This window comes from Oryctolagus cuniculus, chromosome 12 (genome assembly GCF_964237555.1).
Source record: "Oryctolagus cuniculus chromosome 12, mOryCun1.1, whole genome shotgun sequence".
NCBI classification, from domain to species: Eukaryota; Metazoa; Chordata; class Mammalia; order Lagomorpha; family Leporidae; genus Oryctolagus; species Oryctolagus cuniculus.
The window spans coordinates 10,517,136-10,532,716 of record NC_091443.1 but is presented as its reverse complement, the minus strand read 5'-3'; the positions used below and the strand labels follow the sequence as shown (position 1 = coordinate 10,532,716).

Sequence of the window (15,581 nt, the reverse complement as noted above, 5' to 3'; positions counted from 1 at the left end):
GGGTGCGGGAAGATGTGCAGGTGCTGTGGGGCGAGAACCCTGTTCCCCGGCGCTGGGGAGCCTCTTCTGCCCAGGCCCTTTCGGATATCGATGAGTCATTCACAGGCCATACCCAGTTACCAGCCTAAAAATTAGCCCGTGGTTGCCTTGACAGGGCCACCTCGTGGTTCTGCGGGTTTCCCATGGCCCACTGGCCGGACGGTCCCCAGCCCTGGTGTAAGAGAAGGCACTGGCGATGCCTGCAATTGAGAAACTAGATGTGGCTGCGAGCGTGTTTGTCGGTGCGGTGGGAAACGCTGGGCAGGTCAGCTCCCGGTGTTCTAGAAGGCTTGGGGAGCTCTGAGGGAGAGTGAGGCGGAGGACTGCTCTTGGTTATCACCGTGCTGTGGCGTTTGGCTGTTGAGAATGCTCTTTATTTGAAGAATCTGAAAGGCGGCGTCTGGTGTTTCCTGTCTAACCTTACCGATGAGCTTAGAGAAGGATGGTGTGCATTGTTGTACTGGCGAGGTGATCGCGCTTTACTGACTGTCCACAGTGTCCGCGGTTTGGGTTACCCAGTGAGCCTCTGTCTGCAGATGTCACAGGGAAGTGCTGTAGACAGTGGCGTAGGCGCTCAGTGGCACCGCATCGTTGCAGCGGGTGCAGTCACTCCGCGCTTCCCAGCACACGCGCCTCTCTTGGTCCAGCAGATCTGAACTGAACGCACCAGCTGCCCTCAGCCACTTGGTGTGCTTCCCCACAGCACGCTGCGTGTGCTCTTGAGGAACCCGTCTCACCTAACAGTGGCCCCAGAGCCAAGGGTGGTGTCCCTGGTGATCCGGACATGGCGAAGAGAAGCCATACAGAGCTTGCTTTAAGTGAAAAGGTGAAAGGTCTCCCTAAGAGAACAGGAGTTGTGTTCTGAGTTTTCTAAGACCTATGGTGACAAAAAACTGTCCATCAAGTTACAAAGAAGAAGAAAAATTCATGTTTACTGCCACTGGGGTCTTGGAATGCATCGCTTGAGGACAGACAAGGCTACTAGAGTTGTTTCTGTGTTTCACCAAAATAACAGTTGGAGCTAAGGGTTCTTAGATCCTATTCCTGGCACTTGACAGAGCACAGAGACAACTCTGCATGTCTCTCCTACATCTGCTCGAGGGTGCGGGGCATCTGTGTATGTGCACCCCACACGTGTGCACCTGTGCCCTCTGCCTTGTCCTGGTTTCCAGGCCGATTCCTGCATCTCCTTCACCCTCCTCCCTGTGGCTTGCTATGATGTGAACTCGGTGCATTAAAAAAAAAAATAAGAAGGATGATTTGAGAAACGGAGTGACAGAGAGCTTCCATCTGCTGGCTCACTCCCCAAATGCCCGCAACAGCCAGGGCTGGGCCAGGCTAAGTTAGGAGCCGAGAACTCCATCTGGGTCTCCCGCGTGGGTGGCAGGAACCCAAATACTTGAGCCATCATCCAGTGCCTCCCAGGTGCTGTAGCAAGACCCTGGATCAGAAGCACGGAGTAGCTGGGACTCAAGCCAGGCATTCCGGTGTGGGATGCGGGCATCTCAAGTGTTGGCGTACTCTGCACCAAATGCCTTCCTCCGAGTTTTTAATTATGTGTTAAATTTATTGAATAAAAGTTAGTATATGTATTTTATAAATACCATTTTTAGTAAATGCTTTATTGAGATATGATTCACCCTTTTGCAGTGTGACCGTCTGTTTTATAAGTAGATGGAGGCACTCACTTCCCATTCCCTCCACCCAACCTCTGTGTTCAGCTTTGTGACTTGAATGCAGCCCTCAGAGGACCAGGTCCCTGGGCCTCAGCAGGGGAAAGCTGCCACTGGAGTGTTGGCCTGGAATGTGCACCAACCCTGCCTTCCTAGGCCTGCCCTTCTCTTCTGTGTTTCAACTAAACATGTCTTCCTGCATATTTTAAGGGTGGGAGGTGAAGGGAAAGATTAATGAATTCTTCATTGTTAATAACTTCTCCTAAGGACAAGGAAGCCAAGGAATTCCAGAGCATTAGCTCAGAGTCCTTAATCTCGCAAAACCTTTGCCACCCCCCACCACCACCAGATTGGCGTCTGGCTGTCAGTTCCCCTCTTTTTAGGGCTTAGCTCAAAATGCTGGGCAGAGAAAAGCCTTATTATTGCTGGTGCATTCCTGTTGGCAAATTCATCCTTGGTCTTACCTTCCTTTGTGGTCTTTCTTTGAAGACCAGAAATAATCCTGTTTGTTCATTAGGACGTTAACTCACCGAGGGGTGGTATGGATTGAAGCGTGTGAATGATGCCGCCTCCCATGGCATTATGGCAGATTATCCTCCGTGGCGGTCCCCAGGGCTTGGCTGTTGACATCTGCAGGCAGCGTGCCGGCAGTGCCGGCCCAGGATGTTGAAGCAGGTGGATTTGCGGTTCTTTCTTCTCTGGTTTGGGGATCTAATGGCAAGAAAGGCAAAGGATTTGATGTTTAGCATCTTGGAAGCAGCCTCTTGGGAACTGAAGGAGTTGGTGGCACTGGCTGGGTTTTGGTCACGGCAGACTCAGGCAGGCTTGCTGAGCGCATAGTGCATTCTCCTCACTGGTGAGTGCGGTGACTGGGGGCCCACGTTCTGCAGTTTGCTGAGTCTGGGCAGGAATCGAGTGTGAATCCTGTATGGCCTGGGGCAGCTCTCGAGCTGACGTGCTGCTTCTCGCCGTTGGTCCATCACCCGTGTGTCTTGTCCTCGCAGTCTGCAATGACCGATGTGAAGGCCCTGGGGAGCGTGCCTGGCACGTGTGTGCCAGATGCTGGGCCTGACGTGTCCTGTTGTTGGCAACAGAAGGAGTCACTGCAGCTCGTCCTGTGCCCGGCCTCCGTCTGCTTCCTGGAGTCACCAGCAAGCTGGGGCTGAATACAGGGTGTGATCCTAGAAGGACACTCGTTCTCCCAGGCGGCCTGCAATTTTGGAACCAAGCCTCAGGCGACCGGGTGTGGTCCCTTGGCCAGATGCGTGAAGAGTCGTGGCAGTGCCTCACTGACCAGTGGTTCCTCAGTCAGGAAATCTAGTAGGGGAAACCAGTCCATACTGCAGCCAGTGATGTGTCTGGCAAGTTTATTATTATTAAAGAAGAGGGAACCAAAACAAGTGTCTGTCATGATCTGTCAGAGGAGATTGGTTCGCTAGAGTTTCATTCATGTGAAATATTTTCCTGTCCAAAATGATGTTTTAAGGTCTAATTCTTTTGCTAAGCAAATACTTACTGAGCATGTACTGCATGGCAGAAGCTTCTTCCCACCAAAGCTAATGCACGGGGTGAGAAAGACACAGCTCTGCGCAGGCGCCAGACGCCGCCGGTCTGATGCAGGCAGGGAAAACATGAGCTGGAAAAGTGAGGCAGCTTCCAATGGGCTGCGTGTGACCTCACACTCGGGGTGGGGCACGGTGACGCACGTGCCTGGGGAACCACCCACGGAACTCTGGGGGACTTCCATTTTCTTCTTTTCACGTTCCAGTATTTAATAATGTTTCTTTTCTTTATCACTAGAGAAAGAGTGACTTAACGCAGAGTCTCATTTCAAATTGATGGCTTCACTGGAAGGTGTTTCATGAAGGCAGGCAGTCTAGCACCTGCCCACTCCCTCCCCTCAGCCGGCACCTGCCTACCCCCCTCCCCCACTCGGCACCTGCCTACCCTCCCCCTCAGCACTGGCCTGCCCCTGGAGGTTCTCGAGAATATCTTGCAGGTGGTGAGGAGCAAAGACATAAGCCAGGTTTGGACAAAACACCTCCTCATCCCAGCCGTATCGCCCTCCTACGAACACAGCGAAAGCGTGCTTCTCAGTGTCTCTAGCAACTCATTACTTATTCCCAGCCAATACTTTTGGTAAATCTCCAAGTTTATAAATGGCTTCATGTTTCATTTCATTAGAAGGGTATCCAGCTCTAATTCACATGGAATGATGCTTAGCTTCTCGCATGATCGGAGAAATACAAAACTAGCCTGAGCTGTCAGTCCCAGCCCCAGTCCTGGCTGCCTGTAGATGGGCAGGCTTGAGCGTGGGAAGGACCTGATCCTGGAACGCGGGTGGGGGCAGCCCCCGTGTGCCCAGCGCTGTGCCGGTGCTGTCTCCCCGTCGGCTCGGTGGGCTGGCTGGCCCTGTCACTCTTGCTTTATAGATGCAGAGACCGAAGGGTCACAGCTAGGTCGGCTGTGGGGCCAGGATTCACACGTGCTGCCCCGGCCCTCGCTCTGTGGCCGTCACCAAGTCCCTCCTTGTGTGGCCGAGTTTGCAGCGCAGGCTCCATGGTGGCAGTTTTTGTGATCGCAGAACATAATCGTGCAGCACCCCGAGTGCCCGTCAGGAGAGAGTGTTTTCTCCCCCGCAGCAGGAGAAAGCCACCACCAGGGGCGGCCGGCACCACGGCTCACTAGGCTAATCCTCCGCCTGCGGCGCCGGCACCCCGGGTTCTAGTCCTGGTGGGGGCACCGGATTCTGTCCCAGCTACTCCTCTTCCAGTCCAGCTCTCTGCTGTGGCCCGGGAAGGCAGTGGAGGATGGCCCAAGTCCTTGGGCCCTGCCCCCGCATGGGAGAACAGGAAAAGCACCTGGCTCCTGGCTTCAGATTAGCGCAGTGTGCCGGCCACAGCGGCCATTGGAGGGTGAACCAACGGAAAAGGAAGACCTTTCTCTCTCTCTCTCACTGTCCACTCTGCCTGTCAAAAAAAAAAAAAAAAAAAAAAAAGAAAAGAAAAGAAAAGAAAAGAAAAGAAAAGAAAATCCAGGGGCACAGGGGCCCTTGGATAAGAGTAAAACAGCTGTGGGAAAACACACAAGAAACAGCTCCCAGGGGCCCCAGGGCTGTGGGCAGAACCTTTGTTGCATTCTCTCTTACACATCAGGATTGGAGCCATCCGTGGACATCACTTATTCTGCAACATTAAGCAAAAGATCTGCATCCCACTGCTTTTAAAAGTTTTTTTCTCTGACTCCATAACTACTTTGTTCATGGATATCCAAAATCAAATATATTTTTTTCTTTCATTTATTTATTTAATTATTTTTGACAGAGTTAGTGAGAGAGAGAGAGAGAGATAGAGGGAAAGGTCTTCCTTCCGTTGGTTCACCCACAAATGGCTGCTACGGCTGGCATGCAGCGCCGATCCAAAGCCAGGAGCCAGGTGCTTCCTCCTGGTTTCCTATGCAGGTGCAGGGCCCAAGGATTTGGGCCAACCTCCACTGCCTTCCCGGGCCACAGCAGAGAATGGGACTGGAAGAGGAGCAACTGAGACAGAACCGGCGCCCCAACCGAGGCTAGAACTCAGAGTACTGGTGCCGCAGGCAGAGGATTAGGCTAGTGAGCCGTGGCGCCAGCCAATCAAATATCTTTAAGTTTATATATGTGAGTAATACATGCTTGTGGAATGAAAAACAACCAGGGTAGGGGCCAGTGCTGTGGTGTAGCCGGTAAAGCCATTGCCTGTGTGACACTGGCATCCCATTTGTGTCCTGGCTGCTCCCTGCTAATACACCTCAGAAAGCAACTGAGGATGGCCCAAGGGCTTGGGCCCCTGCCACACCCATGTGGGAGGCCTGGATGAAGCTCCCAGCTCCTGGCTTCAGCCTGGTCTGGCCCAGCCCGGGCCATGGTAGCAAGCTGGAAAGTGAGCCACCAGATGGAAGATCTCTCTCTCTCTCTCTCATTCTCATTCTCATTCTCATTCTCATTCTCATTCTCATTCTCTCTCACTCTCACTCTCACTCTCACTTTCAAATAAATAAATAAGCAAAACAAAACAAAAAACAAGGGTGGATGTTGTGGCACCGAGGTTATGCTATCACTTGAGATGCCCACATCCCGTATGGGAGTGCTGGTTCCAGTCCTGGCTGCTCTGCTTCCAGTCCAACTTTATGCTAACATGCGTGGGAGGCAGCAGACGATGGCCCGAGTGCTTGAGCCTCTGGAAGACCTAGATGGAGTTCCAGGCCCCTGAATTCAGCCTCACCCAGCCCTGGCTGTTGTGGGCATGTGGGGAATGAGCCAACAGGTGGACGTTTCTCTGTCTCTGTCTTTTTGTCTCTCTGCCAGGCAACTGTCAAGCATGTCCTTTCCAAGGCCACCCTGCTGTGAGTCTCGTGGGAATTCTGTATGTCCCTCCATACAGGACATAGCATTGATGCTGAGGTTGGAGTGGTGCCTGTTATTTGTCTTCCCAAAGCTATATCTAAAAATAAGAAGCTAATTCCAGTGACCGGGCCTTTGTGGGTGTTCGTGGAGACATTCCACAGGGGTGAAATAAATTTCAGCTCAAATGACAGTTTGCAGAGCCTCTGGTCCCTGTCCTGCAGTCATTATACCCCCGCCTTAATCACAGTTCATCACTCGGTATTTCCATGCCCAGATTCTGTGGTGGCTTTGAAATGCAGCTGAAATTGGATCCCGAGGAGCTGGGGCTGGAAGAAGGCTCCCCCCGAGGGACTGTGTCTTCCACACGTGTGCCTGCAAAGCACTCCTCATCCTGCCATTGTCAGATGTCCAGAGAAGCTGTGTGTGGAAACGTGTTGGAGACATGAGCACTGTGTGTGTAATGGAAGCAGGCTAGGAGGCCATCCGCCCAGGAAGGTGTTTCCCACGTTGGGGGAGGACTTCGTCTACCAGGAGAGGCTGTGGCAAACAGGGCCCGACTTGGGATGTCCGTGGGTGACTTGTAGGAGCAGTTTGGCTGTCACACTAAGAGCAGGGCCCCAGTCTGGTCCCAGTCTGCACCCCAGCAGGGCGGGGCCGTCACGAGGTGAGAGGGGCAGGCCTGCGAGCTCAGGTCTCTCCTCTCGGTTCACAGCCCCTCATGCCGTCACAGGGGCCCCACCCTGTGACCTCATTGAATCCTAATCCCTTCCCAAAGGCTCTGCCTCCAAGTGCCATCAGCGTTTGAATTTGGGGTTTGAGTTTCGAGGACATTAACATTGGGAGACACTTCCGGACGGTTGCAAGCTTTGGGGACCTGGTACCGTCGTTGGCGAGGGGGATGGTGAAAGCAAAGCAGTGGTGCTCTGTGCTACGTTGTGTAACTGGGTCAAGTCCAGCACCGTTTGCAGCAGCACCATTTGCAACAGTCTGGCTTGGTGAGATGCAGAGCCAGTCCTGCCTGAATCCCGCCCACTCTGGGTCTTAGGGGTGAGAGCCCACAGGCTTGTGGGATGTGGTCAAGCCGGTGCCCTCTGTTCTGGGATGTGGAGTCTCAGATGAGCCCAAGAATTGGAGCAGAAAGTGAAGTTGTCCGGGCAGAGCTGCCCACGATGCAGAAACAGTTTTCAGGCAAGCGAATGGCTTGCAGTTCAGAACAAAGTGTGGAGTCGTTAGTATGAGCGAGAGGTGACCGTGAAAGCACACCCGTTAGCAAAGAGTCAGAGCGGCGCTTTTCTTGCCTAAAGCATCCTGGTGCCAAGACACCTGATGACAGAATGAGGAAGCGACACAGACCCCGTCCCCAGCTGGTGCAGCCGTCATTCCTGCGGGCTCACTGAGGGGTCTGCACAGGGCTGAGTGTGTATCGTGTTGGGCCGATGCAGATGCAGACAAACCCTGCGAGGCTGGGCGGCTGTGGGTCCTGTCACTGTGTCCTAGGACCGTGGTGCCATCTGCGCAGGAATGGTTCCTGAACAGTCACCTTGCTGAGTGCCCAGGACGCTACACTAGGGAAGGGAACCCCAAAGCAGTGGCCTGCAAGTGAGCCAGCGCTCAGATGCACCTCAGTGTTCTAGGCATCCAGAATTCGTCTGGAAACTGCAGGCCAGGATTCCCACTTCTTATCCTGAGAAGACCTAGCTGCGTGGGCTTTGTTCCCACATGGAAGCAGCCAGTGGGGCGGGGTCCCTGCCACCCCAGCACAGACTGGGTGCTCTCCACCAGGTGCTGTCCTCACCCGCAGAGCCTGACGTGTGCCGTTTACCCTGCTGCTCACAAGGATGTTGGCCCTGCACCCAGCCTGTGGACAGCTGGGTCTGAGCAGCCCTGGGCTGGCTGCACAGGTAGAGCCCAAGGTGCAGGAGCCACCCGCAGGGCTCCTTGGTGCGGCCTGGTTATCACATTGAGTGACTGGGGGAGGGGTGCACACAGGAAGCGTAGGCGCTTCAGGAGCACCAGCTTGCAGGAAGGAGACTTCTGGGGAAAACGCCGTGGCCCTGGGCAGTAGGCGCGCACACCTGGTGAACAGGTAACCAGGAAGTGCAGGCAGTGGACCAGAACCCAGCTCTGGGAGGAAGAGCCAGCAGCTCCTGACACTTCTTACTGTGGGTGGCAGAGGTCTTTGCACGCGCCGGGGAGCTCTTGCAGGTAACCGGGTTTGGTGTCTTCCAGGGAAGTTGAAAGAATGGAGCCTCATTTTGTACGGCACAGCCGAGCACCCGTACCACACCTTCAGCGCCCATCAGTCCCGCTCGCGGATGCTGGAGCTCTCAGCCCCGGAGCTGGAGCCCCCCAAGGCTGCCGTGTCACCATCGCAGGCCGAGGGCCCTGAGGACGAAGAGGACTACACAGGTGACAGCCCGGAGTGGGAGGAGACGGCTAGCCTCCTGGAGTTCTGGTTTCCCTCTCTGGCTCTTCAGATGTGGGGCTGTTCCTGGCAGAAGGCGGGGGTATGGTTGTGCCTCCTCTTGCTTGGAAGTTGTAATAATGATGGTAAATTTGCACTCACACAGCTCCTTCCACCCAAGGCTCTCCTAATATTTTACAGACCAGTAAGTATGCTGCAGACCAGTAAGTATCCTCCCGTCTTCCCAGTGGGGAGTCCAAGCCTATGTATGCCCAGCCAGGACTGGACTTGCCCCCTGGTTAACTGGCCACCTCCAGGGCACCCCCTTTCCCCCAAAGAGCCCCATCTCATGGCTCAGCCTCCTGACTCTCCCAACCAAACCCTCTCCATGGCCAGAACCTGAGAGGGACAAGGTCACTAATGAGAGCCCTGGAGGGTTAGACTCTGTGAGCACAGCCAGGAAAGGAGCTGGCAGGAGAGATCTGACCTGCCTGAGGGCTGGCACCCAGGAGCTGATGGCAGAAGATGCTGACGCGGTGCAGAAATGCCACGTGCGCATCCTCCTCCCACTGTCCCCTTGCCAGAACGGCTCCTGGCTCTGGGCCACCAGCTTCCTCCACCAACGCACTCAATAGCCACAGAGCCCAGAAACGGCATTGGACACTGCCGGCCACAGAGCCAGGCACAGTTTTTATTAGCATTTTTGGTCAAAAACTGCTCCCCTCTCTCTCAGCCATCCTGTAGCACTTTGTGCCACACTGGATGTTTCTAGTTGGACGTGTTCTCCTTCGCGGAGTGTTGCGGCTTCTTGATAAATGATGAGTGCTTGCTAAGAAAATTGATGCTTTGAGTTGTCTAGTATCTTCTGAAAAAAATAATAACAGACAAATCTACCAATACATATCAAGCATAAATTATGGTCAATTCCATTTTAAATTTCTTCTACCATTCCTTTAACTCAGGGCATTGAATTATGTATGGATTAATCTGCTGCGTTTCCCCCCGTGATTTATAAGCCTTGGCAAGATTCAGTAATTATTAATAAAGGACTAGGTTTTTCCGTATAAAATCTGCTACTGACTTTAGCCTTGCACACTGGAAACTCACCAGGACACTGTCCCGCGGCTCTGTGTACCTGGTCTCTGCCTAGCACGGCCTGGCTGCAGCAACAGGGTCCCCAAGGGACTGAGACACCCTCTAGGCTCTTGGGAAGCCCTTGAAGTCTGCAGCAAGTGGGGTGGGTAGGAGAGTGACAGCAGGGAGCACCCCACCTCTCAGACAGAGGGAGCCAGAACCATGGCGAGGGAGGCACAGGAGGAGGAGTGGGAGCAGTCACGTAGAGGCCAAGGCAAGGTCGAGGGCATCCAGGACGCAGAGCGCCGCCAGGAGCCAAAGGCGCACTGAGGGCCGTGGGCCCAGGCCAGCAGAGGCTCCACCTACACCCAAGCATAGAAGGCTGTCTCAGGGAGCAGTGGGTCAGGGGGGCGGGGAGGGGGCAAACAGCACAAGGAAGAGGGCAGACAGGAGGGACGAGAATGAGAGGAAGTGAGGGAGGGCCGGGGGGTGTGCGTGGACAGTGGAATGGACAGCGGCCGGCCAGGTCATGCACTGCGAGGGAGGGGCTCCCAGCTGCAGGGCCACCAGGGCCCGGCTGAACTGCCGCCCGGCGAAGGGAGCCACCCTGAGGAAGCTGACAGCATCAGGCATTCTACGCCAGGGTCACTCCCAGGAGTGGGAGCAGAGGCGGCGGCCAGCATTGTGAGGACAGTGGTCTCTTGTTCCAGCCAGCACTTCTTGTCTCCAGTCAGCCAGCCCAACTCTTGCATCCACACTGGGCCTAACAGCGTTAGGTTGAGGTTCCAGTGTGCTTTCCCCCGGATGGGGTGACTGTGGACGAAGATGGTGCCCACCTACCACCTCCTCCTGGCCTCTCCACAGCTCGGCCTAGGCACGGCATGATGCAGCCCGGCCAGAATTCTCACTGCTTTCTCTTGTTTGCCTGTTTGTGTATCTAAAACCCCCTCAACTCACTCCACAAAGGACTTCGGGTGCAGTTCCCCAGGAAGCCCCGTGTAGAGGAGGCCCCGCTGTCGGCCGCCCCATGTCCTGGGAGCTTCCTGCCAGGCACAGGAAGTCAGCGGCCCTCAAGGAGCTTGCCCGTGAGTTGAGGGAAGTGGGAAAGCAATAGCAAGTAGAAACCGCACCGCCACTGACGTGCGCTGCCCCGAGTGAGTGACAGCTGGGCCAGAGGCCTGCCTGCTGGATTGGATCCCGGGCTTCATGGGAGACAGGACTTGATCTCCAGACATTCAGGTGCAGAGCTGTGAGCTGGGAGGCTTTGCTGGCACCCTCCACATGTGGCCTGTGCAGCCACAGCCTGGCTGCGTGTCAGGGTCAGGGTCAGGGCCCTGGCTGCTGGGTAGACCCAGCCTCACAAGGAGCTCCCCAGGATGACTGACGGGTTGAAGTCCACATCCCAGAGACCAAGGGCTAGAAACCCCATTCCAGGCCTCCACAGGACCGTCCCCTTGTGGGCATCTTCTAGAAAATACTCTGCCTGTGTAGGGTGAGGATACCTGCACCTGCCCTTTCCCTGCGTACCTGGCCCGTGCCATGTGAGTTCTGGGTGCTGGGACGTGGTGGCCTGCAGGGAGCCCCTGTCTCCCGCACGTGGGATGAGTGTGGAGCCTGTGGCTGATCTCCTTTACACGAAGGGAAGTGTCCAGTGTATCCAGCAGAGGCCTGCTGCCTCCCTCAGCCTTGGGGAAATCCTGCAGGAGAACAGGGATGGACATCCTTAAGTCACTGCGTCACTGAAGCCGCTGTAGGCCCTCGCCACGCTGGGTGGGGAGGCCGAGCCCCGTGGCCAGGCTTGGTGGGGCTTGAAAACCGGGGCCCGGGGATTACAGGTCGCTGAGGCTGCCCCTGTAAGTGACCCCAGGTGACACCGACAAAGATTCACGGAGACAAGAGGTGACTCCAGATGAGAGAAACGGTGGAGCTGGGAGGCCGGGGAGGGCGCCCCGGCTTCTGGAAGGGCTTGGAAGCAGCGGGTGTGTCTGGGACACAGAGCACCAGCGGCAGAGGCAGGCAGGAGGGGTCCACGGTGCAGACCTGGGGCTGTCAGCCAGAGGGGTGCTTCCAGGAGGGAAGCAAAATAAGCAGGCCTCATGCTGAGAGGTCCTGGAGACTCTGAAGGGGCCGAGGAGGAGGGCCGTGTGTGCTCAGCAGAGACCCTCTGGGGCAGCAGGGAGTGAGGACTTGTGTCTCCCTCAGCCCAGTGCCCCCAGAATGTGTGTGTGTGTGTGTGTGTGTGTGATGGGTGTGTTGGGTGTTGCCTGCTCAAGAGCCTTCATTGTGCCCTGCCCAGCCTTCCTGGGTCTCCTTAGATCCATTTGAAAGGTTTTCCTGACCCGTTTCCCCAGTGCAGAGGGCTCTGCCCTGTGCCGTAGCTGGGGAGGCACCTGGAAGGGGGAGGCTTGCTACACATCCCTGTCTCTTCTCCAGCCACACCCAGGCCCCCGCTAGAATCTGTAGGTCTGTAAGGACTTGCAGGAAGATGTTGGCCACCCAGCCCTGAGGACTAGAGCGAGGGGAACCAAAAGGAATTCTCTGGAAGGATGTGCACACCCACCCACCCCAGCGTCCTGCTGCTGGGTGCTGTCTTTCCCACCGCACACCTGCCCAGTGGTCCTGAATACATGAAATCCACCCTCCCTGCCTGATTCATGTTGGATCCGCTCGGCTTGGTGGTGGCTTCGCTAATCACCCCACATGGCATTGTACCCCACATGGCATTGCTCTGATTGTCCCAGTGGACGTCGAAGCGCGGGCAGTCCCAGCATGACTGACGCAGGGCCCTGCACGCCCCTCCCCTGCTCGGCCTCTCCTAGACGTCACAGTCTGATCTTGTCAGTGGGCTTGGTCGCCCACCCTCGCTGGCTAGCTCACCTGTTCCCATGAAGCCCCTGTCTAGACTGTCCAGACTCTGACCCCAAAGCCAGGCTAGGCTCAGCCCTGGGCTGGCACCCGGTCCTGTGGGAGTGGCTGCTACACCTTGTGGCCTGGCCTTCTAGCCCCAGCACCCACCATACCTAAGGGGAGCATGTCCTGCCCCACCAAGTTACAGTGTCCTGACACGGATACGGGGGACTGCACTCGGCTGGGAAAGCATCTCTGGATGAAAGGAAATGCTTCTTTCTTTAAGGTGTGTGCCATCCGGAGTGCGGCAACAAGGGCTGCGACGGCCCCGGTGCAGACCAATGCCTGAACTGCGTGCACTTCAGCCTGGGCAACTTCAAGACCAGCAGGTAACGGACTGGCATGGCCGCTGGCCTCTCCTGGGTCCCAGGGTGCCCCGCTGAGTGGTCCCTCCAAAGGACCAGAGGCTCAGAGCAGCCATCAGGGATCCCCAGGACACCATCGGGGTGCTCTGAGCCTCTCCTCACCTATGCCCCAGTCAGGAATCAGTGTGACATCCCGGGAGGGAGATGACATCGGGGTCCATGACTGTTCTCATCACATAAGCCATACGTGTGCATCTGGAGAGCTCGAGCTGTGGCACTTTGGTCCTGTGCTGATAACCCTCCCTCTACCCGTTGTGTTACTGAGCGTGCCAGGGCTGCCCACCTGGGAATTTAGGGCAGATGTGACTCCAGGGCCCAGTACTGTTGGCCTAGCCGGGCCAGCTGTGGGGGCCTCACTCTCCCGCAGGCTGGTGACTGTGTGTGTGTGGCCTCCACAGGCCTTCTCCTGGCCATGCCCCAGACAGCCCGTGACCCCGAGTGTCCCGAGCGAGGGCGTCAGGAGGCCTGGGCCTCAGGCAGGTGTCCCTGCAGCCCGGCCCGCGCTCTGCCTCCCGAGCTCCTGTAGCAGAGTCACCTGCTCAGATTCCTGTCCCTGCCAGCTTCACAGCCACTCTGTCACGGATTTGTTCCTTTCAGACCTTCCCAAGCATCTTCTGGGGGCGATACATGCTGGCCCAGGAGGCCAAGGTGACAGGCACACCCATGAACCACTGCAGCACACCATGAGGGCCCCAGCAGGGGTGCAGTGGTGTGCTGGGGGTAGGGTGTGGCAGGGAGGGGCAGGGGTACAATGGTGTGCTGGAGAGTGCATGGCAGGAAGAGGCAGGGGTGCAGTGGTATGCTGGGGGGTGTGGCAGGGAGAGGCAGGGGTACAGTGGTGTGCTGGGGGGCGTGGCAGGGAGGGGCAGGGGTGCAGTGGTGTGCTGGGGGTGGGGCGTGACAGGGAGGGGCAGGGGTGCAGTGGTGTGCTGGGGGGCGTGGCAGGGAGGGGCAGGGGTGCAGTGGTGTGCTGGGGGGCATGGCAGGGAGGGGCAGGGGTGCAGTGGTGTGCTGGGGGGCATGGCAGGGAGGGGCAGGGGTGCAGTGGTGTGCTGGGGGGCATGGCAGGGAGAGGCAGGGGTGCAGTGGTGTGCTGGGGGTGGGGAGGGGCAGGGGTGCAGTGGTGTGCTGAGGGTGGTGGGCGTGGCAGGGAGGGGAGGGGTGCAGTGGTGTGCTGGGGGTAGGGCGTGACAGTGAGGGGCAGGGGCGCAGTGGTGTGCTGGGGATGGGGCGTGGCAGGAAGGGGCAGGAGTGCAGTGGTGTGCTGAGGGTGGTGGGCGTGGCAGGGAGGGGCAGGGGTGCAGTGGTGTGCTGGGGGTAGGGCGTGACAGTGAGGGGCAGGGGCGCAGTGGTGTGCTGGGGGTGGGGTGTGGCAGGGGTGCAGTGGTGTGCTGGGGGTGGGGCATGGCAGGGAGGGGCAGGGGTGCAGTGGTGTGCTGGGGGTGGGGCGTGACAGGGAGGGGCAGGGGTGCAGTGGTGCGCTGGGGTGGGGCGTAGCAGGGAGGGGCAGGGGTGCAGTGGTGTGCTGGGGGTGGGGTTGGCGGGGGGGCAGGGGTGCAGTGGTGTGCTGGGGGGCATGGCAGGGAGGGGCAGGGGTGCAGTGGTGTGCTGGGGGGCATGGCAGGGAGGGGAGGGGTGCAGTGGTGTGCTGGGAGTAGGGTGTGACAGGGAGGGGAGGGGTGCAGTGGTGTGCTGGGGGTGTGGCAGGGAGGGGAGGGGTGCAGTGGTGTGCTGGGGGGCATGGCAGGGAGGGGCAGGGGTGAAGTGGTGTGCTGGGGGGCATGGCAGGGAGGGGAGGGGTGCAGTGGTGTGCTGGGGGGTGTGGCAGGGAGGGGAGGGGTGCAGTGGTGTGCTGGGGGGTGTGGCAGGGAGGGGAGGGGTGCAGTGGTGTGCTGGGGGGTGTGGCAGGGAGGGGAGGGGTGCAGTGGTGTGCTGGGGGGCATGGCAGGGAGGGGAGGGGTGCAGTGGTGTGCTGGGGGGTGTGGCAGGGAGGGGAGGGGTGCAGGCCTGGCCCTGATGGTGTCCTGGGGAGCGCTGATGGCTGCACTCAGGCCGCCACTGTGCAGAGATGCTCATCCTGCTGGCTCTTCCCGCTGCCCGGGAGACTCCTGCCACGGGGTTTTGCCAGAGCCCAAAACTCCTAAGTCAAGGAGCAGCTTTATAGTGCCCGGGGGAAGCCCCGCAGCCTCAGGATGCCCCGCTGGGGCCGCTCAGGAAGGAAGGGCCCCTGATTCTGCTCGAGCCCTCAGAGCTCCGCTGTGCACCTGGGAAGCCCTCAGCGGCACGCAAGGCTGAGGGCGCCCTTGGTGTAGCCTTCACCCGCAGACTGCTGCATCCTCAGTTTCACCTACTCGGAGGGGCGGCTGAGGCTGGGGAGGCCCCCCAGCGCTGGGCCTGGGCCAGCGTGGAAAAGGCCCTGCTCTGCCCTTGCTCCCACAGGAAGTGCGTCAGCGCATGCCCTTTGGGCTACTTTGGGGACACCGCAGCGAGACGCTGTCGCCGCTGCCACAAGGGATGTGAGACGTGCTCGGGCAGGAGCCCCACGCAGTGCCTGTCTTGCCGGCGCGGCTTCTATCACCACCAGGAGATGAACACCTGTGTGACCCTCTGTCCTGCTGGGTTTTACGCTGATGAAAGTAAGTGACACGTGCTTGGGCGCCAGGGTCAGCGAGTCAGCAGCCTGGTCTGGGCTGATGTCGCCTCTACCGGGAGAGTTTTCTGGGCCCTGTGCTTCCTGC

The 15,581-nt window shown here is 57.8% G+C and overlaps 1 protein-coding gene across 2 annotated transcripts in view; it reads left to right on the top strand.

The window, feature by feature from the left end:
- Positions 1-15,581, top strand: part of PCSK6 (proprotein convertase subtilisin/kexin type 6) — a 169,146-nt gene that overhangs the window by 133,226 nt on the left and 20,339 nt on the right. The window contains exons 14-17 of one of the 2 annotated variants that reach the window (XM_008269785.3): positions 8,323-8,502; positions 8,664-8,702; positions 12,705-12,807; positions 15,283-15,479. In XM_008269785.3, coding sequence (XP_008268007.2) covers positions 8,323-8,502; positions 8,664-8,702; positions 12,705-12,807; positions 15,283-15,479 — 519 coding nt within the window. The remainder of the gene's footprint in view (positions 1-8,322; positions 8,503-8,663; positions 8,703-12,704; positions 12,808-15,282; positions 15,480-15,581) is intronic. The other variant, XM_051822269.2, reaches the window with a different exon arrangement.